Here is a 23488-nt window from a genome sequence, read left to right on the forward strand (position 1 = left end):
CACTGAATAAAATAAAGTCGAAAACCCAGAGGTGGGTGGTAGTGTGTGTGTGTGTGTGTGTATGTGTGTGTGTTGAGAGGGGCGATGTCACCAAGTAAACAAGATAAGTTGGCCACATAGTTTACAAGAAAAACAAATTGGAAATAAAAATCACATTTAGCACATTATCCAGTTTAACTTAATGTGTCCTTATTTGAAAATTGCAGGTACTGTTACCCATTATTTTCAATATGCACTGAAATTTAATCTTGTCCTTTTTTTGATCTAAACCACAGAACACGGTACTCTGATTTTTCAGATGCTCTGTAAACCAGCTCCCATTATGTCAGACCTATGACAGATCTTGCCCTTCTTTGATTTGTTTGTTACTGCTTATGTGCTAACTCTTTGTAAGAGTATCTTTAGATGGTTTTGAAAGGTAGATAAATAAACATCTCAACATCGCCTTTAACTATTTCTTAGCAAAATCCAAAACCCCTTCTCTGTTAGTTCATGCTTCCTCTGATTCTAGAACTTTCTTGGTATTAAGGAAAAATATAAATTAAAACAAAAAGTAAAATCACTTATTACAGAGAGCAGGACAATTTTATTTTATAAACAATTCTCTCCTATCTTGGTTCAGCCTGTTCTTTTTAGTCATACTTGGGACAAGACGCTGGACATAAACCACATTTAATAGAAATACACAAAAGGCGATCCAGAGAAACAAATTGGGCTGTGTTAAGGTTCTCTTTCCATGTCCATTTAGATACGGAACAGTTAGTGCTTGGAAGCCCCCAGTTTTAGTTCCTGAAGTAAGAGAAGTCCTCTAATTTGTCAAATAAAAACTTACCCACCTTTGTACCAAGGCAGAAAAATCTGTGCGGATCTAATTTACCATGACTAAAGATGAAGAAGCAAAATGAATCCGTTTAGGATCTCTGGTGTGTATTTTTAGTTTATGCTAAATCTTTTCTAATATTACCAATTCTTTAAGTTCTGGAAGTCAGAGAGCATTCCAATGAAACATTTAGGAATCTTTCTGACAAGCACAAAAGAGAAGCAAAAGTTAAATCTTACATGCATTTTGACCAGCCTTCCACGTTTAGGAATTTCTATTATAAAAATAATCAAAAGAGTACAAATAAGAACATGTAAAATATATTCATCATATTCATTACAAAAATACTTGTTAATAGTGAAATTTGCAAGTCACTAAAATGTCCCAAAATAATGGATTGGCGAATTGCATGATGATGCTGCAATGAAATTCTCTGTAGGTAATGAAGATCACTATTTATTGATATTACAAAGATGTCCACAGTTCAGTGTGATGGGGGGAAAATCAGCTTATAGAACAACGTATGCAGTACGAGCTCACTTTTGCACAAAGTGCAAAGATGTAATATGCTAAGAAAAAAGTATTTAAAGGATATGCTCCAAAATGTAAACAATGGTTGTCTGTGGGTTTATTAGGCCATAGACAATTTCTACTTTTTCCACAATAGACAATTCACGTCAAGGTTTTAGCATAATATCTGAAAACATAAGGTCAATATGTATTAGGTATTATTCATATTAGGGTTTTAGCTTTATCAGCCATTGCCTCTGATGTGTTTTGCCCCCTTCTAAGTAATTTCCTTTTCTTTTAACAATCATGAGAAAACTATACAAGAAGTGATTTCCATTTTGAGGGAAAAAAAGGCTGGGGGGAAGGTTAACGAGAGGTTCCTGCACCAATGCCTGCCATCCCATCTGGGTTAGTGACATGCGTGTAAAGGGCTAAAAAGAGAGGCGGAGGGAAAGTGAGAAGGAAGGCTTCCCCCACACTAAATGAAAGGCAAACAATATGCATATCAGCATCCCAAGATATACCACTCTACTGGGAAAACCCAAGACAAAAGAATTATCGGACACAACAGTTCAAAGCATATTGCACCTGTCAAAACGTCTGTCATCTTCTATAGAAATTCCACATTCTAAGAGAGAAAAGGGAAACTTTCGCAAAGTCACTCAGGAACAACAGCTGACTTTGTCTCCTTCCTCTGGCCAACTCCTCCATCTGAAAGCCATTTAGCTCCATGCTAAAGCTTGCCTGGAAGGACCAGACAATAGGAAGGTCTCTTTCATTGTCAAGGACAGTTACACTTTGAAGATGACGCTCAAAAGAGGTTAAAATGGGTCAACAAGCAATTGTTGGGCCTAAGCAAGGACATGTGAAGAGGACATTGTTAAAGTCACAAATAAAAAAAATCTCGATCTCAAAGAATTTAACTTTAATCTAGAGGAGGTGTGGGAAGGAAGGAAGGAACAGGCAATACCAATTTCATCCCAAAGAAGAATTGAGAGGGGAGGAGATCTACCCCAAGAGGATTAATTAATAGACAGTTTGGGGATGATCTCTGCCATCCCAAACACGCACCCACACTGTGTATGAGAAAGATAAGTGTAATTTAAGGCAAAGTGAGAAAAACGTGACTTTTCTAAAAATGATGTAAATGCAAGTGGTATTAATTCTATGCCGGCTATTACATTTGTTAAGTTTTATTTTCTGGATGTGCTTCGGGAACTATGTGTGGCATCTAGTCAGATGATAGGTAAGTGGCTGGCTGGGTGGGTATATTTAAACAGTAGTTATTTCTTTTGTGCAATTTCTTAGATATCTTTAAAAGGAAAGTCTCAAAATCCCTCTGAGAAAAGCTGATCTAGAGAGAAGCAACAAGGCAAATCTGTGTCAGCCCACCTAGATGCCTAGGTTTACAGTCTGGGTCTGCCTTGTTCAGGCCACGTGACTCTGGACAAGCACCTTAACCTCACTCCTGTCGGTCACCACCTGTGTAAAAGGGGATAACAACAACAGGCCAGCAGGAGTATCGGGAGGATTAAAGGAGAGACTGCATCCAGGAGAAATGAAAATGCATGTCTACGTGAAAACTTGTACATGCAAGATTATCAAGGCATTATTCATGAGAGCCAAATAGTGGAAATAGTGGATAAACAAAATCTGGTCTAGCCACACAATGGAATATTATTCTGCCATAAAAAGGAATAAAATACTGACATGCTACAACATGGATGAATCTTGAAAAACTATGTTAAGGGGAGGAATCCAGTCACAAAAGACCACATATTATATAATTCCATTCATATTAAATACTCAGAATAGGGAAATCCATGGCGACAGAAAGTAAATTAGTGATTGTTCGAATGGGCTGAGGGGTGGAGAAGAAGGGGAGGACAGAAAGGTGATAGATAGCTAAAGGGTATAGAGTTTCTATTTGAGTGGGTGAAATGTAAACGTTACTGTGATGATGGCTGTACATACCTGTGAATATGCTAAAAACCAGTATATTGTATACTTTAAATGGATGACTTGTACAGTATGTAAATTATATCTCAATAAAGTTGCTAAAAATAAATAAAACAAACCAATCAAGAATGATGGACAAATCTTTGTGGCAAAAAATAAAACAAAATACTATTTTTAAAGGATGGTGGAGAGATACTACAACAAAGCAATCAGAACAGTGCTTGGCACAGAGCAAGTACTCAATAAACACTGAGTATCAGTAATTATTTTTGAGAGTAAGTATAAATCATTGTGAAGAGTTTTGGGAAAGCTTTGGAAAAGAGTACTGTTACGTAGTGTGACTAATGGTAAGACTGAAATTTCCATTTTAATCTTAAAATATTCATCTTTAAAGATTTTTCGAAATTCGACCTTATTCCCTGAACTCTAAAGACAATCTATTCCTCAGTAGTCTATGCAAAAGGTAAATTTCAAAACACAATGCAGCTTTTTCTCTTCCCTAGAGAGTTTGATATTTAAGTACATTAAATTATTTATGATTGTCAGATCTTCTTTAAGCTTTAGAAACTGACTAGCTACAGAATCAAACATCAGAAAAGTGAGAACGTTCATTCATTCTGAAATACACTTACAATTGAAATCATTCTTTAAAAAAAAATCTTTGGACTATTTTCCGAAGGCCACACATATTATGCCTAGATAAAAAAAAAAATAGCTGTTGTCAATTTTCAAAATCTCAAACAATTCAAAAAGATAAAAATGGTAGATTCACTCCTATGCCCCACAAGAACCCAACTCTTCTCTCCTTCCATGTGTCAACATATGTGTCTATTTATAGATCTACAGGTATGTTTTACTTCATAAATTATCCATGCCTTTGGCCTTGCTCAAAGATGAATTTACTAAGAAACTAATGAAATTTAAGCTTCAGGGCTCCTATTTGCAAAGACCCTTCCAAGGCCCTCTACCTATGTTCATAATTTTGTATTCTTTTTCTTAAAGAGGCCCCCTCAAAATATATAAGCTCAGGCTCCACAAAGTTTGATCTGTCCCTGGTTGCTACTTCCTGCACTACCCATTACTTTGTCCTTTCAAATCCTACCTCTCCAAAGTCAAGTTTAAATCCTACTATGGGAGGCCTTCTATGATTACTCCAACCCAAACTGACTTCTTTCTCTAAGTTTTTGCTGCACTTATTCACTAGACAACTTCAAAATCCTTTTGCCAAAACTCTCCAGGTCAACTAAGTTTTGGAACTTAATTTTTTTTTGTATATTATTGTGCACAAGCTATATATTATGTCATGGTGCATAAATCATGTATTACATAACACTGTCCCATTAGGATCCCAAGTAACACCCCATAGTCAATTATATTAACACATCTTCATCAAAATACATAAATATTCACACTGAGTTAAATAAAGGCTATAAATAGCCTCACTTGAGTTTGGGTGATACTAACACCAAATGAGTTAGAAAAGAACTTTCAGTTTTCAGAGATTTTGGATTTTGGAATTATGGCTAAAGGATTATAGACTTGAACGTTATTGTGTTATTATTTCATGTCTCATCAGTTAGGTTTTACTTGACCAAAACGGCTCTTCACCATTATATCCCCAGTGCAAGGGGTCTGGCATATAAGTGGGTGTTTAACACATTTGATAGAATGAATGAATCAATGAAAGAACTAAGTTTTATACTAGGTTGAGCTGGTCAAGGGGAAGGATTGTGTCCTTTTCAGTTGACATTCACAATGCATGCTGGTGCCCATAGTGTCTGGCACATGGTGAATACTCAACGCGTGCTGGTTGAGTTGAATCACACTTCCCAAATCTCCCACAATGACTAGCTAGGATATTGATCCCAATCAGATTGATTCCCGTAGTGGAGGGAAAACACCAGTTGCAGGATACGGAGGGAGTAGTAAGAGAAGGAGCCTAGACATGGCAAAAATTTGTTGTGGGAAGAGTATTGATGCAGGTGAAAAGACCTTGGACTGTGCAATAGGGAGGCCACACACCTTAAGAATTCTGGAGCATTTTTCCTAAGGAAAAGTAGACTCCTGAAAACAACTTCTTTCCTGGGTCTCTACATGACAGAATCCTCAACATCACAATGGTATTTACAACATTGCTTTATGCCTCCCCACCCCCGCTGCCTTGTCTGGGTAGTTTCAGACTTTTATAGATAGTCGGGATAAAAGATTACATGTGATAGTAGACACTGCCCACTGTCATTCTATACTCTACGCTGAACTCTTCTAAACTGGAGGTTCTAAATGGAATATTTTGTTGAGCTGTCAACTGTCTACATTGTTTTTAATAGAGAATGACTGTGAGCTTGTGTGCTGGGGGCAATCACTGAACAAATTGCTTTGTCTCTCTGTGTTTGTTTCCTTGTCAGTAAATGGGATACTGCTGTACTACGTGCCTCATAATGCCGGGATGAAGGTGAAGAATACGATATATAAAACTGCTCAGAGAGACATGATCACCTGGTTACCAGAAATAATATTCACTGTCAGTGTAAGGCAGCTGGATCTATAAGCCTGAAATTAGCCCTGCATAACTGATGGTAATATTTATGCTAATTGCTGTTGATATTAACATCAAAATAATTATTTGCATTTGCATAGTGATCTTGCTTTTCAAATGCTCTGATTTGATAGCAGACTTGTTCCCCAAGTATCCTTTGCAGTAAACAAAACACGTTATCCCAATTTAACAGTGAGGAAACTACAGCCAAAGGATGGAGTGACACTAAGTTCAGGTCACGTTTACAGGAACAAATTCTTGGCTCTTCAGACCCAGGTCAGCCCCAGCACCTTAGCTCTTCATTAGCTCCCCCTCTACAGCCTTCCATCCCTTCCGCAAGGCTGAGGTGGGTCAGCTCCAATAACCTTGGAAAGTGCTGCCGTCTTTAGTAAAACCTCAAAACCACCTTCCCTTTCTTGAGTTTCTGAGACTTCATTCACAGCGAGGATGTTGCTTCAAACAAAAAGAACGATGTGATGATCATCTCTGACCCCACTCTGCTCTTCAAAGTGTTCGAACATATCATATGTCATCAACTCCCAGCTATCACCTCCTACTCTCCACTTTGTTATAAGGAGGAGACGGATATAAGTAGAGTTTCTATATTGACCTCACTTAGGCACCAATAGCATGGAATAAAAACTGATTTATATATGATATCTGTATTAGGTGGAATACACACATTCACATGTACATATATTAGCTCTAATGATACAGAACGTAATAACACAGCTTTATACACAAACAATATTGTATAATATATAACAATATAGTTTGTAACTTATGTATATATAATTATAAGCTTCGATATATACACGTGTATATAAAATTGTTAAAAATAAAGCATTCTCATCAGTGAAGTAGCGATAATGATATCAGTAACTACTTCATGAAGCTGTTATGAGGACTAAATGAATTAATATATTCTAAATGCTTAGAACAGTCCCTAACATAAAATACATACTCAGTAAATGTTATCTGCCATAATTATTAGTTATTTTACAGAGTTCCTCACTTGTAAACATTATTCACTAGAGACTCTCCTAAATATTTCCTTTCTTCAATGTACTAATTTTTTAAATTTATCACTAACTATTTTCCAGTGCCACTTTCAGAAAAACATTTTTTTCCCTAAAATGACACATTATCTTCCTTAGAAAACTGTTGTAGTATGTGGTAATAAATGTCCCTTAAGTCAAACCACATATCCCTGAAGAAATAAAAGCAAACTGTAATTCAGAACCTTAGCAACAATTATTTTATACCATAAGACCTCGTTCTAGTCCTCAAGCACACACACATATTATTTATTTCCTAAAATTGATGTGTACCCAATTATAACTGCTTAAATCAGCACTATTTTCAGAAATAATGACATTGGGAAAGATTTAACTATGTTTATCTTGGTGCATTTGTGTCTAAGTTCTAGTGTCATTCAGAAAGACTTGGACACCTGTAGCCCATAACTATGACAGTCAAAGCCGAAAAAGCTCTTCATCCATCACTATCTAAGCTATGGTCATGGTTAGACCAACTAAACTCCCAACCACGTGCACCCAAAATGAGGAAAATTAAGATAGCTCATTACATTCCTCCAAGGAAGAATGGGCTCCTGGAGGTATTTATGAAGGGCTGCTTTCTTTAGCTCTGATTCTTACTTCACTTTTTTGAAAAGAAATCCTTACCTTGAACCCTACCAGTTTACATGGAATCTAGTATATTAAGAATAGAGTTTTGAGCAATGTTTTCTCAACTGTGTTCCACAGGACACTAGCGCTGCAAGGTATTGATAGGCGTTATATTTTTAAAATACATATATGTGTACACACACACATACACACACACACGTCGGTGTTCCCTGAGCACATAAAACTGGGATACACTGGGTTAAACAGAGTTTATCAGATTTTTGCCATGGGATTTTGGGGGATCCTTAATATAGTACCATGACTTTCTAAGTGGGAGCATCGTGGCCACATCTCCCAGACATACTCATCTATAGTTTCTCCATCTCACAAAGCATCTTTCTAATTCTAGTGTTCCATTGGGAAATTGCTTTAGAATATCATGTATCACATATTTTATATCTTTTGCTTGTATCCCTTTTCTCAAATCTGAGCAGAATTGCTTCTTCTGTACTGTATTTTTTTAGTAAATTCACTATTTTGTATTTCCACAGGTGAGGAAATCCATTTACTATATATCAAAAACATTTTCTATTCCTGCATTTGACCATTATAAAATTTTGGTTGTTTTATAATCACTTAAAGCAATGCTCTCTTGACCTTAAAAGAAAAATCAATTGTGCTAACTCATAATTAACATATCCCAGAATCAAAATTTTACACAAAACCCACGAGTGTGCCCACCCACTTCTCCCTAACCAAATGACATGAAGTTGAACTTACGGTTGTCGCAAGAACTCTGGTGAGCAGATGCCATTATATCCTCAGGAAACCATAGCAACCACCATTGATAACCCATACATTCTTTTATCTAAAATCAGGCTAATAAAAATAAAAAAGCGTATTTATTATAAAATCATATTAATCTGGAACAAGAAAAGCGCTAGTTTGAGGATACATTTTTTTTTCTTTTTTTTTTTTTTGCGGTATGCGGGCCTCTAACTGTTGTGGCCTCTCCCATTGCAGAGCACAGGCTCCAGACGCGCAGGCTCAGCGGCCATGGCTCACAGGCCCAACCGCTCCGGGGCATGTGGGATCTTCCCGGACCGGGGCACAAACCCGTGTCCCCTGCAGCGGCAGGCAGACTCTCAACCACTGCGCCACCAGGGAAGCCCTGGGGATACATTTTTTAAGTGCATTACTCCGAGGGAATAATATTCAAAAACCATCAAATCGTCCTCAAAGGATTAAACAGACTTCTAAATGTTAAGCAACTATCAGGTGTAACATTTCATTTCGATTGAAACTTTGAAACTTACATTTGGACTTTAGACAGGAGGACATCTTAAATATAGACATACTACATACAGTATACACATAGTAGTATATAAGCATTTTATATACATATATATAAATCTCAAACTGAAGGGGAAAGTGCAGTAGGATTTTACATGTATCAAATTCTGTGAATCCAAGTCTGTGGGGAAATTGCAAGAAACTTGAGTGCAAAACTGCACATGAATGACTTGGTCACATTGATTTGTGTTTCTCTCTGAATGGTGAAAAAAATAACACATTAAAAAGAAAAAAAAATAACTCAACCCATAAAATCATTTGATAAATCAGTCTCTGCATCGCCTCACAGCGAAAAGCTGCCACGTTTAAGTGACGTTAGCCAAAATCAAAAATACTGCCTAAAACCACCAGTTTGATAAAACATTCCCTAAGCATCTCTTTTGCATTAAACTTAGTTCCATGTGTTTCAGAGCCTCCAGAGAGGATCCAGCTTCAGGTTTCTGACATAAAAACCTTAATATAGCCTGTAGAAAATTCCCCTAGGCACACTGGGAGTAATCAAATTTCATGTTAACTATTAAATTACAGACATTCAATTATGTTTTCAAAACCTCTGTTTAGAGACTCAGAAGGCCCTTAGAAAACATCCTTAAACTAAAGCCCAAGTTGGCAGGTGAAACCGTTTACCTGCGAGAGCAAAACAAAGCGGGGTCCTGGCCATCCCTGACGGCGGCACATTGCGAAGTGGCACGCGATGTACCCCATCCCCATTGTGAGGCACAAATTCTTTGTGACACTGGGAGACACTGCAGAACAAAAATACTATTAGAAATCCTTCAAAAGGAACATTTTTGGCTGCGATAGAGACTTTTGACATTATTTATTAGGTTCAAAACTGCTTCTGTGAAGCCTAACAATGGTTCTGTGGAAACCAGTACATCTGAGGCCCTTTCTGTTGTTCAGGGCAGGCATTGATTGGAAGATGGGCAGCGCTCACGGAACAATTCCCTCGCAGTGGTCAGTGTAAGTGAGCATTCACCCCCGGCCTAGGAGGGGCCTGTGAACAAACCGTATGGAAACGCGGGGGTAGGCGGGAGGGCGGAGAGGAGCAAACCTTGATTAACCTCTTGGAGGGGAGATGGGTGGGAGCACGGGCAAGCACAGGAAGGGGCGCTCCTGCCAGACTGCCAGGGAGAGAGGCGTCTGCCCCGGGCCCCCTTTTCCCGGGAGGATGAAGATGCCTGGGGAGCATCTCTGGTGCCATGGCAACTGTGCCCCTCGCACTGAATTCCCGGGTGCGCCCAGGAGCCAGCTTTGGGAATCTGGGTTTGCCGGTGCGCCTACTGTGGGTGTCAGCCTCTCTTCCAGCTCAAGCTCTGACAAACTCCAGGAGACCCTGGACGAGGCAAAGGGGGTCTGGCTTCTCCCGTTGAGGCCGACGGCAGTGTATGGCCTCAGAGTAAGACCTGGAAGGCAAAGAAAAGCCAGGGTGGTGCTCAAGTGTGTGGAATTTACCTGCCCCGCTGGGGCTTAAAAAAAAAAAAAAAAAAAAAAATCTCCTGATAACTGGATGTTTGAGAAATCGATGTTTGTAACGTGCTGAGAAAAAATTTTAAATCCCTTGACATTACCCTCATGTGCTTCCCATATTTCTTTAAGAAAATAAAATGCTATCGATTCTTTTCCTATTGTTTGAAAGCACCTCTTCCCCCCAAAATAACTTTTACAGAATCCTCATAAAACGTTTTTTTTTTTGCGGTACGCTGGCCTCTCATCATTGTGGCCTCTCCCGTTGCAGAGCACAGGCTTCGGACGTGCAGGCTCAGCGGCCATGGCTCACGGGTCCAGCCGCTCCGCGGCATGTGGGATCTTCCCGGACCGGGGCACAAACCCGTGTCCCCTGCATCGGCAGGCGGACTCTCAACCACTGCGCCACCAGGGAAGCCCAATCCTCATAAAACTTAATTTCAAGACAAACAGTTCAAAACTTCTAAAGAGAGGGAAACAGAAGAATGGGTGACTAAAATAAATCCTCAAATTGGAAATCTGGGGAAAATCTGTGAATGGAAATTATTCGGATCTGGAAAAACAAACAGATCCGCGGCGCATTTAGACACACTGCTGACAGTTTAAAACTCCCGGAGGCAACTATTTCATGAGTTTTATTAGAAACGTCAAACTAGGTGAAAATGAAAACAATCAGTGGGCAATCCAGTGGTTAAGACTCTGCGCTTCCACTGCAGGGGGCACGGGTTTGATCCCTGGTCAAGGAATTAAGATCCTGCATGCCCCGCGCCCTGTGCCCCCCCCCCCAAAATCGTTTTTAAGTAAGAAATCCTGCCCACTGACCTACGCAAAATTAAAGTGTAATTCTTCAGTAGTGTATTAAGATAACTTAGATGACTTAAATCACTTTCTGTAAACTTTTAAAGGGCTTTGAATAGCATGCAGATGTCTGAAATATTTGGAGCCACCCAGGGGATCATTGGCAAACTCAAAAAATATGAAGAAGATTTCAAATGCACATTGCCTTCCTAACAGTGGGTGTCAAATGGTATAACACTAAGTATTTCAGTTTAGTTCATCACACACTGTTCTATGTTTGGTATGTACTGGGCAGCTCCCACTACACACTTAACATAACCAAGTCAAACTGTGAAACATTTTTAGTGAGCCTGATTTCTCCAACGTGAGAATTATTTCCTGGAAATAAAGGTAGAATGGCATTTCAATATGGCCAGGTAAGTAAAAGCTTTCAGAGAGCCAAACACATTGCTTTGTGAAAACTAGATGCTTAATAACTATTTGGTGATTTGAATTTACAGCCCTGGCATATGACCCATTCATTGCAAGACGATTCCACCTAAGATCATAGATGTGACTCTGGAATTTAGAGAAACAGAATACAACCTAGACAGAATATGCTGTCCTCTGTCTTGGGACAAAGAATAGGAATTCCTTCCCTGAACGTAATTCAATAATGATGCATTTTGTAACAAACTGTCTTAGAGGAACAGTTTGGTGTAAGGGAATATACAGGCTTTGGGGGCAGACCATCATAGATTTATATCCCAGCATATCACCTGGCCTAAGTCTCTTTGTCCTTACCTGAAACATGAGGATTGTATTACCTACTTCACAGGGTTGCTAGTGGGATTAAATCTGTCCATTCGTTTTCTTCATTCATTAATATTTGAGTGCCTGTTATGTGTCTGGCAGTATTCTAGACACTGGGAATACAGAAAGGAATAAAGCTGCAATATCCCTGCACTTATGGAGCATGCATTAGAGTTGGGAAGAGAGGGAGTGGAAGAGAAAGCAGGCTGACAGATAAGCAAACGAAGAAATGTGTAAGTGTCAGCTGGTAGTAAATCTTAAGGAGGAAAATAAAGTGAGAAAGGTTAGGAAAGCCCACCCACGTAGGTGACATTTCAGTAAAGACCTGAAGGAAGCGTAAAAGCAAACTAAGCAAGTATCTGAGGGAAGAACATGATAAAATGTAAAGCATCTCGTGCATAGTAAGTGCTCAGTACCTATGAGCTATTACGGTCATATCTGGAATCTTAATAGAAGAATGCTCTGACCTGGAGTCAGAATGGAGGCTCGAATCCTGGCTCCGTCCCTAAAGTTACAGAATCCCTGTGGGCCACCAAATCGTCATCTAAACCACGGGAAGATAACAGTTCTTGCCTCAGAAGGTAGCCGTATGGACCATAGTTGAAGATGTATGATCAGATTTTAGCACATTGCCTTATACATAAGACTCAAAATGTGTCAACCTGCCAGCATCCTCAACGTGCCATCATCAAGCCCATCCTCCCAGAGAAGGAGAATCTCTGACTCAGCATCTTTGGTAGAAAGTCTCCCAGCCTCAACTTTACCATTTACAGCCCAGGCAGGACATTATCCTCTAGTTCAAAGAAGGTTCTCCTTTGGACTGTGTCGAAATTTCTCTTTCTTCTATTGGTCGATTCCAACAAACTGTATAAATATGTGCAACAAAATCTACCCAAAAAGTTACCTAAAAAAAAAAAAAAAAACAAAAGCTGCATAAAATCAGTCTAATCCTTCTCCTTCTGCATGACACTTCCTAGAATATTTGGAGGTATGCATTGTCTCCTGACACTTCCTCTCCTGCAGTCAGAATATCAGCACCATAAACGCCACCATCACAACCGCCATTTAGTCGGCCCTGCTGTGTTCGGGGAATTTTATATCAACAACATCTCTTCAAGGTAGTAATTGTCAGTTTACAGAAAATACTGGGCTCAGAGAACATTTATGGGACTTGATCATGGCGACAGAACTCAATGAAACAGTAGAAAGCAGAAATTTGAGCCCAAGTATTTCTGGTTCTGGGCTCGGGTTTCCCTGATGTCAAAGCTCATTCCTTCTGGTCCATCTTCTTACCTTTAAACCGTTCCTCCTGTTACACAGTTTTGAGATACTTCATTTTTATACACATTATTCTGTGCTATGAATTCACACCTTCCTTATTTGTAAAATGGGGATAATAACATTATCTGCCTAAGAGGGTTATATGAGGATTTCATAAAATAAAGTGCTCAGCACAGTATCTGAGAGCATCATATATGGGGGTTGGGATGCTGATGATAATACTTGTCATTATCATCAGGTGCAATACCTGAATCATTAAACTCTTATCACCAGCTCACACCTGTGCTCTCCTCCAATACAATACAAAGCAACAAGTAGACTTCCATTAAAGACTGACAACTACAGTTCTTATAGAATGTTCTAGAATAGGACTTACCGTTGAGCCAAATAATTTTGCTGTTTCTATTGAAGTTAAAAACAAAATGTGGCCAATTGAAAAGAGGAAGAAAGAGTTAGGAACCACAAAGTGATACTCACCAGATGGGACAGAATCTCCCTTGGAATTACAAGGGGGCTGGTTCTGAAATCTCACGTGCCTGTTGATATGTGTGCCTGTGGCCTCCAGGTGCATAGGATTTACTGAGTGGACCTGAATAGGCGTTTTTGTCATTCACTATTCCAGAACTGAACTGCCTCAGGCCTGCCTGGGTGATCCTCTGGCTCCCATATTCATTTCTTGTCTGACCATGAAGATCAATGGGGTCTCTTCCCATTCACTGGATGGTGTTGGAGAGGGACTTGCTTCTCCGTGGCTTTTTTTGTCGAAAGAAGCTATACTTAGAGCAGGAGGCCTGGGGATGCTGTACTGGAGAGCACAGAGAAGTCTTCTATATGCCACTGGAGTCTGAATCCTTTCTGGAAATACTGTAAAAGGTAAACACATTATTGAAGGAAGGCACTTAAATATCACCTACGAAATTAATGGCAGGAAGGATAAAATCAGGCAACGGATGGATTTTTTTGTTTGTTTCATGTTTCTATCCTGAGCGAACAAAATGACAGAGAAGCCAAGGACCCAGGTGCCCAAGTAGGAGAAAAAGAGGAGGGAAAAGGTGTGGAAGGGGAGGGAAAAGGCTGGAAATGCTTTTGTTGAGTTCAAGCTATATTGCAGGCACCATGTGAGGACCCAGACATGTTGGTCATTTAGTCCTCACAGGAACCTCATCTAACAAATAGAATTATTATCTCCATCTTTTCAGGTCAGAAAGCTAGTTTGAAGCTTATGGGTTGAGTTGTGTCCCCCAAGAAGATATGTTGAGGTCCTAACCTTCTGTAGCTGTGAATGTGACCTTATTTGGTAATAGGGTCTTCGTAACTGCAGTCAAGTCAGGATGAGGTTGTTAGGGTAAGGCCTTAGTCCAATATGACTAGTGTCCTTATAAGAAGAAAAAACTGACACAGACACACAGGAAGAATGCCATGTGATGACAGAGGCAGAGAGTGGAGTGATGTATCTACAAACCAAGGTACCTCACGGACTGCAGCACCCACCAGAAGCTAAGAGAAAGGCATGAACTCTCCCTCAGAACCTCCAGAAGGTGCCAAGCCTGCTGATACTTGGTATTCTGCTGATACGTGGATTTCCAACTTCTGCCTCCAGAACTGTGAGATAATAACTTGTTTTAAGCATCCAGTTTGGGGTTCTTTGCTATGACAGTCCTCGGAAACTAATAGACCCACAATGGTTCAAACTCACACATGTTATCCCAGAATAATTATTAACAGTACCCTTTTCACTAAAAGAAAAATTGTCCAGACTTGGGGGATAGAAAAGAAGAAAAACCAGGAGGTGGGGAGGTATGGAACGGGGGGAGGAACGAAGTGGATTTCCTGAGTTCTACTATGTGGCAGAAACCGTGCCAGGACGCAGCAACTCTTAGCAAGACTCGTATTCCCTGCGGTCAAGGTTCAGTCAAGTGGCAAAGATGCCGGCCATGTTAGGTAACAGGACACACAACTCCTAAATCGCAGCTTTGCCTGCAGAAGGGGAAATCAAAAGAAATGCCTCCAGGGGCCCCACAGATAACAGAAATGAGAGAAGAGGTCAAGTAGAAGCAGCCATCAGAAGCGGCCAGCCACGACTCAGTTCTTTTATTGCCCTGAGGGGATGTGGGCCCCATGAAGACAGATTTTTCTGGATTTTCAGGAGAAGCAGACATATGTTTTTTCAATATATGTAAAAATTTCTAATTTTTAAATGTTCATAACTCACTCGATTTAAAAAAATATACGGTATGGATGCCACAAAACACATCTGTTCTCTGAATCACCATGGGCCACCAGTGTTCATCTTTGGCCTATGGCCAGCCCTATAAAAGTTACACTATCATTTACCTCCTTTCATACCATCTTCATCTCAGAAGATGATTTGCTTAAGTATTCTGCTTGGAGTCATGGGGATGTATTTGCAAGCTCTGTGCATAAGCAGGTTACAGAGTTCTAGAAGTCTCATCTTCCTCCTGCACTTTAGGAAGACTGAGCTTTTCATTTTAATCTTACCTGCCTGCCCCTTTTCATCGTAAATCCCAGAATTTGAAATGGTAGACAAATGTATCAGTCTTTCCCAAATGCAGAGAAACTCCTAGAATCTTTCAAAACAGTAGCTCTGGGACTCTTGGTCCCAAAGGAAAGTCGACAGCCTTAGAACCAATGGCATCTGACGTGCCTTCATTCTGTTGTTCAGATATCAAGAACAGGACGGAAGGGCTGAAGCCACCTTACACACCTTCACATTCCACAAGTTATGGGTTGAAAGAGACCTTAAAGGTCATCTGAGGCTGACCCTCACCACCTTCTTCATCCATCTCTGTTTAAATGCCTCTAGGGCCCTGAATCTCACTACCTCTGCATCAGAGATTTCATTGCTTATCAGAAAGGCAAATAGGTAACTTTGTAATTGCCATATAAGAGGCACATTTAGATAGATAGATAGAAAGAAAGGTAATACTTTATATAGGTAATAATTATCAAGGTCACCTTATATGATGTTGAGACTGCTGGTGACTATGTTTGTTTATTTAGTTATTCGACCAATATTCATTAAGCTCCTACCATATACTAGGTACCGCAACAATGACAAAATCTTACTCAGATCAGCAGAACCCATCATCTTGAGGCTAACTTGACCAGCTGATTTTTGGCAAAATGGAATTCAGCACAGCAACCCAAGAGCCTCCCAGTTTCACAGACCCCTGCATGGATTTCAGGTTTCCTCTATGATACAGCTGCCAGGTTGCCTGAATTGAATAGAACAACCAGTAGTTTGGGCATCAAACAGACTGTTGTTAGAAATGCAAGGGCCGTTTCCAATCTCCAATGGCTTTCAGTCTTTTTTTTTTCTCAAATTTTCAAACCTCCCCACCAAGACAGCGGCAGAACTCGAGCCCAAATCCACTGCTCGTGATTGAAAGTCCAGTGCTCTTCGTTACATTACCGGCTGTTGAGTCTACTTCACTGTTTCCCATTCTCGGCCGCGCCTTCACCGATGTGTGGCAGGCTTTGAAAAAATACAGGCACGTGGTCCCGGGGCCCCAGTCTCTGTAGTTTGTAAGCCCCTCGGGTATTACGATGTGTAATTAGGGAGACACTGGTCTAACTCACTCATCAGAGATGTCAGGTACTGTTATAAATTGTATGTAGTCCAAACACTCATGAACAACCTAGAGCCCCGACCTCAGGTATGTCTCTCTCCTCCAAGCATTACCTCTCTGTGAACAGTCTTCATTTCCGATACCAGCAATACCAGCCACTTGACAACTGGTCTACCCCTTATTTTATTTGTTTTCACACCAGTAAACCCACTTGAGCCAGACCACGACCCTTCAGCTTATTCACTCAGGAGGGGCCTGAGGTCAGAGGGTAAGCATCTGTCCACACCACGAGTCAAGCACCAGAGAAGCTGGGGTTGGAACTCAGCTCTTAGATTTTTGAAGGAGTTGGTTCTTCTATAGCCCAATCAATGCCAGTGGCGTCATAAGAAACGTGTGACTACCATGAACTGGGCTTGATGAAGGGAGGGATGCCAATGTCCACAACAACAGCTAGCAAATAGTGGGTGCTGACCACCCTCCTGGCCATGCCTTAGCCCGCCATCAGTGCCACCAGCATGACTTCCATCGTGCAGAAGACAGGGCACCTTAGACTGCGTACTCTGCCTGAGGCCCAGTGACTGGCATCAGCTCCCAGGAAAGCCCACGTGCTAACCCCGCCTCCAGACAACCTCTCCCAGTGCTCACTTACCGATGCAACAGGCCAACTTTTCTCAACTACCTGTCTTTGGGTGTTTCTCATCTTTTTTTTTTTTTTTTTTGGTGGTACTTGGGCCTCTCACTGTTGTGGCCTCTCCCGTTGCAGAGCACAGGCTCCGGACGCGCAGGCTCAGCGGCCATGGCTCACGGGCCCAGCCGCTCCCCGGCATGTGGGATCTTCCCGGACCGGGGCACGAACCTGCGTCCCCTGCATCGGCAGGCGGACTCTCAACCACTGCGCCACCAGGGAAGCCCGGGTGTTTCTCATCTTAAGAAATTCTTCCTGACATTCAAGTTTTGCAGGTTCTTTCAATGTGTAGACAGCGCTGCCTCTTTTGCAGCACAGGTCTTCCATCTGTTGCTCATTTCTTTTGAAATAATATTGTGGCAGACAGGAGATTTCAAGGCACAATAAGATAACCCTCAGAGCTGAATGTACTTCACAAAAACAATTTTTCTTTCTCTTGAGCTGCAAAATAGCTCATGATAAATCATGACAGATGCAGATTTATTCATCTTCTATTCATTAGAAAAAGACAAACATGGTAACCCCTGCATCTTCAGCCCCTCTGGGCTACCAGGGAGTAGGACGGTGCTCCCCATCACACCTGCTTCTGGCAGCTCTCCCTCAATGTATAACTTCTATGTGTTTGATCCCCACTCTATCTCTTCTGCTCCCTTGGGCTTCTAACTCCAGCATGTTCGTGTTACAAAAAAACTAGAGGCACCTGTCCTAGAAGGAGAAATGAAACCCAGAGACAATTAATTCCCCAGAGCTCATCTTGCCCTTAACTGTAGGCATAAATAGAGGGTAAAGCTAATTAATATCATCTCCTGCATATCTAAAATCAAACTTAAACTTTAAATAGGTCTTCAATGAACACTGAACACCCCAATGACACACTTTTAAAGGACTCTTAGACCACGTAGTGGAGTCGGAGCCTTCCACCTCAGTTTCACCACTTCTCCTAGTGGGGGAATGAGAGTTTTTGAGCTAGTGGGGCTGAGTCTGTGGGAGGGGTCTGGAAAGCATCAAGCCCTGAGCCCAGACTTCTTGGATCAAATCTGGTTCACCTCTTCCTGGCAGTGTTACCTAAGTCAAGCTACTTACGTGCTCTGTGCCTCAATTTCCCCATTCACAAAATGGCAATAATGATTGCCACTACCACCCAGGGCTGAGGTGCAGATTAAATGAGTTGTTAATAAACAAGAGTTTAGAGCAGTATGTGACACACAGGAAGTACTCAGTTAGCCTTAGCTGTTGTTATTGTTCTCTCTCCCTCTGTAGTTCCTGAATAGCCTCTTTTGGCAATAAGGACTCAAGTGGAAAATAATATCTTTTCCACCCATCCAGAGTTTGCCTCATTTTATTCACTCCTTCATTCAAAAACATATTTATCAAATGCCTACTATGTGCCTTGCTCTGTATTTGGCCCTGGGGATACAACAGAATAAGGCAAATGTGGTCCCTGCCCTCACAGAGCTTACAATCAACGGGAGAAGATGACAACAGCAAGTCACAATTAAGTGATTACAAATTGTAGTGAGTGATATCAAGGAAAAAGCAAGGGAGCGAGACAGAGAAACATGGGTGGAGACCTAGGAAGGTAATATTTAATTTGGGACTGACCCGAAGGTTGAAAAGGTCAGTCATGCAGGAGGGGGGAACAGCATTCCAGCCTCACAAGGACTGAGATATATTCCTAAGATTGCTACACCCAATGGCTAAATGGAAGTGAGCAAAAAAGAAGGGACAGGTGAGGTCTAGAAGTTACACAATATATGATGGAAAGCTACTAAAACTTTCCCATAGATGAGTCACGACAGCAGCACTTACCCTTGAAAAAGTTCTGTAAGGAAAACTGGGCAGAAGAGGATGAGAACAGAAGCCAGTTAGAAGGCAGTTAGCAGTCAGCTAAGTGAACAGTGACGGCAACTTGGATGTGCCTGGGAGTTGTGTATAGTGGTTGAGACACAGACTGTCTGGGCTTGATTTTCGTCATCTGTAAAATGGATAGATAATGATAATCCCCATTTTTGGGGGGGAAGGTGTTGGCAGAAATACATGTAATGGACTTCCAGTTTTAGCTCCAACATGGAAACAGCCTGGAAACTGACAGTCCTATCCTTACAACAACAAACAGTTTAAGAAAGTGAAAAACAACAATTTTTCCTGGACCCATCAGAGAACTGAGTTTGCAGGGCAAAAGGCCACCCCAAAATCTGGAGAGACAGATGAATCCAAAGAGTCAAACCAAGATCTGTTGACCTGGAGTAGAAGCCTCTGGAACAATACGCTGGTTCCTACACTGGTAGGAACATTTAAATGATCATTTTGATGAATTGCTGGCGGCTGGGTGTAGACTAGCTTGAGAGTTAGAAACTCCTGAGGACAGCAGGTTTAGGTGGTCCCTGCACTTCAGCAAATTTTGTCTATAAGAACTCCACTAGTTTCTCAAGGTGAAAGTCTGAAAAAGATCCCTTCAAAGCTCTGATACAGGCATGGGAAAAACAATCCTAGTAAAATATACCCAGAGCATCCTCCACAACAAAAGCATATCCTTATCCCAGCCGAGGGAAGGGCATTTTTCCCACTCCAGTTCCTTTAGCCTTCTCGTCTCACCTAAGGAGCAGTAAAAAAAAAAAAAAAAAAAAAAAAAGCTAAAAAACACTTGTTAAGGTCACAGCCAGAGACACAGACCCACTAAAAGACTGAGATTAATCATAAGATTATAGAATGTTTCCCCTCCCCCACACCTTATCAGCACACCAACAGGTGTCCAGTATAATAAGAGTGGATTCCAGCTGGGAGAGCTACAAGATACAGATTCTCTCTCAGGAAGAGTAGTCAGGGAAGCCCAAAGTCTGGAAAGGGAACAAAAGTGAGAACATTGGAGAAACCTGAAGCCTCTCGTTCTTACAGCTACAACAAACATTGAACACATCCCAGGACCGAGTCGGGTCGACACAAACACCCACAGCAAAGATCTGTTTACTTCAGTTCCTATTACCTGATGTATCATGTTTGGCTTTCAACAGAAAGTTATGAGGCATGTCAAAAGGCAAGAAAACAAAAAAACCCCAATCTGAAGAGACAAAGCAAGCATAAGAACTCATCTATGGCACAGACATCAGAATTATCAGAGAAGGAATTTCAAATACTGTGATTAATATGCTAAGGGCGTTAACGGAGAAAGTAGACAACATGAAAGAACAGCTGAGTAAGGTAAGCAGAGAGATGGAAACTCTAAGAATCAAAAAGAAATGCTCCACGATTTCACTTACATGTGGAATCTAAAATGAATACCTAGGAGCAGAGAGTAGAACAGGAGTTACCAAGGACAGGGAGGTGGGGGAAATGGGAAGGTGTTAAGTCAAAGGGTACAAAGTTGCAGTTATGGAAGATGAATAAATCTAGAGATCTAATTTCCAGCATAAAGACTGCAGTAAATAATACTGTACTGAACACCGGAAATTTGCTAGAGAGTAGATTTCAGGTTCTCTCATCACACAAAAAATGGTTAAAAACTAAATGAGGAGATAACAGGTTAATCAGTTTGACTATGGTAATCATTTCACTGTGTACACGTGTATCAAATCATCATGTTGTACACTTCAAATATATACAATTTTTATTAAAAGTAAAACACAATCAGAAAATGCTAGAAATGTAAAACGCTGTAACAGAAATGAAGAATGTCCATGACAGGCTCATCAGTAAACTGAACATGGCCAAGGAAAGAATCAGCAAAAGCATGAAGACAGGTCGATAAAAACTCCTCAACTGAAATGCAAAGAGAGAAAGAAATGGGGGAAAAAAGAACAAAACAAGAACTCTGGGACAATTTCATAAGATATAACGTATGCATCATAATTGGAATACCAGTAGAAGAAAAAAGAGAAAATGGGCAGAAGAAATGTTTGAAGTAACAATGGCTGAGAACTTTCCAAACCACAAATTCAGGCAGCTCAGAGAACACACGGCAAGATAAATGCAAAAACAAATAAAACAAAAACAAAAGACCTACTACTTATAGGCATAGCATATTAAAATTACAGAAAACCAAACGCAGAAAGAAAATCTTGAAAGAACCTGGGGGGCTGAGAAACAAGCGGGGAACGCCTTTTAATGAGTGTCTAATAAGTTTAATAAGAAGAAGAACTCAGGAGGACTGCTCTTCAGCATTATAGCTTACCGTTCTCCATGTCCACCTCATACCCTCCCTCCTCCCTTTCTGCAGACTTGCCTGGGGATAACCACTTCTCTTGCCTCAGGGATTAGTCCATGTTGCTCAGTTCACCATAATCAGTCATTCCAGCTCTGATGTCGTGTCTCTTCCTAAGGATGGCAAACAGCTTTCTTCTTGAACATCAGTACCCATTGGGACATCAATTTTTAAGAGTTCCAGGGCTCATCTCAGTTCATGGGGAAATGACTGATATCTGCCATGGATGTGGGAGAATGAAGTGCTACAAGATGGGCAGGAACTTGTCCCAGCTCAGGTACTCTGCTAAGTATGAGGGTGACCTTCCCTGCCTCTGGGGGAGGGATGTTCCTTCTTCCAATATCACTCAACCACCTCCCTTCCTCTAGTAAAAGGACACAGGAGTTGGTGTCTCACCAGGCACCAGAAGGTAACCCAAGTGCATTCAGATGCACTTCACCCTCCTTCCATGACACCATCTCTTCCCCATGACACTATCTGCCTTACTCAGTTGCATTTGAGTCACAGAAAGTCTCCAGCCCAGGGACATGGATGTGTATTGAAATGTTTTGTTTTTAAATTTCCTGACTAGACTGTGAATTGTTTTAAACAGGAGCTATAATTTGAGAGCCACTGTATTTGGTTTCTGGTGGATTCATTGAATGAGTGTCTGAAGGCCTTGATTTCTTCATCTATGGAAGAATTTAAATGATCTCTACAATATTCCCCAGCCCTAATAATCCTGTGAGTCTCTGACGTTTTTTTTTTTAATTGCGCAAAACATTTTTTATTTAATTACCTTATTTATTTTTGGAAGCATTATGTTACCATATGAAATTGCTGTTTTGTAGGACAAAAACTGTCAAATGTAGGCAATTTCACATGTTACAACTTAATATGATGCTTATAAGAGTATAGATGACATATACACATTGTTCAAAGGAAACAATAGCCACAGACCAACCTAATTTCATTACATGAATATCTACAAATTATTCATCCATTCTCTTACTGATGGGAGTGTGCATGAAATCCATTTTCGTTTTGTTTTTTAATGTTACAAACAAGGTGCTATGAACATTCTTGTACACATCCTCTGTTGCATGTACTCTACTTTCTCTAGGAGTGGAATAGCCAAGTCCTAGGGTATCCATGTCTTCAATATTATACAATATCCATTATTTTTCAGAGTGTTTTTACCAACTGACACTCCCACCAGCAGTGTATAAGGCTTCCTGTTATTCCACATCCTTGCCAACACTTACTATTACTTGACTGAGTTTTTCAATTTTTGCCATTCTGGTGGGTATAAAACAGTACTCCATTGTGGTTTTAATTTTTTCATTTTCCCAATAAATAATGAGCTTAACATCCCTCCTCCCACCACATCTTTAATCTGACTTGCTTACAAGCTATGTGATTATGGGTTGAGTTTCCACCCCTTTCCTTTCTTCTGCCCTTCATATTCTAACCAGCTGGTAAATAGTGGCACAGCCCCAGATGACACAGTGGGGAACACTTAGATAATCCACAAAGTCCATAACCTGCCTCTAAATAAACAACCAGGAGTTGACCCTCGGGGATTGTACTCACGCAATTCAACTGCCACGACCCAGTGCAATATTTCACGTCTTGCTAAAACTCTGGCCAGGCACTGTTTTGCATGCAACCAAGTACTTGGACAATTCTTTCATCTGAATGATGAGCTTATTTCCACCACAGCTTGCTTGAGACACAAAGGGCTTCCACTACCTGCCTGTAGTATCACTCCAGATGGCCCCTTACTTAGCCTTCTTACACGAAATGGTTTTCAAGTTGCTCACCTTTCTGCCTTGAGGATGTGTGGTTTCTCAGTCACCCTTTTAACATGTGATCCTAAGACTGGGAAACAT

General features: G+C 40.8%; 1 protein-coding gene across 1 annotated transcript; it reads right to left on the reverse strand.

The window, feature by feature from the left end:
* Positions 1-9764: 9764 nt before the first annotated feature.
* LOC309829929 (uncharacterized protein C12orf42) lies at positions 9765-21597 on the reverse strand (the record flags this gene model as incomplete). Its single annotated transcript, XM_082666184.1, is given in 6 exon segments — positions 9765-10027; positions 10030-10212; positions 13622-13754; positions 13757-13781; positions 13783-14008; positions 21588-21597. Coding segments are annotated over 6 exon segments (840 nt in total).
* Between the last annotated feature and the right edge of the window lie 1891 nt (positions 21598-23488).

Source organism: Grampus griseus (assembly GCF_964374135.1).
Source record: "Grampus griseus genome assembly, chromosome: 11".
Taxonomy (NCBI): domain Eukaryota; kingdom Metazoa; phylum Chordata; class Mammalia; order Artiodactyla; family Delphinidae; genus Grampus; species Grampus griseus.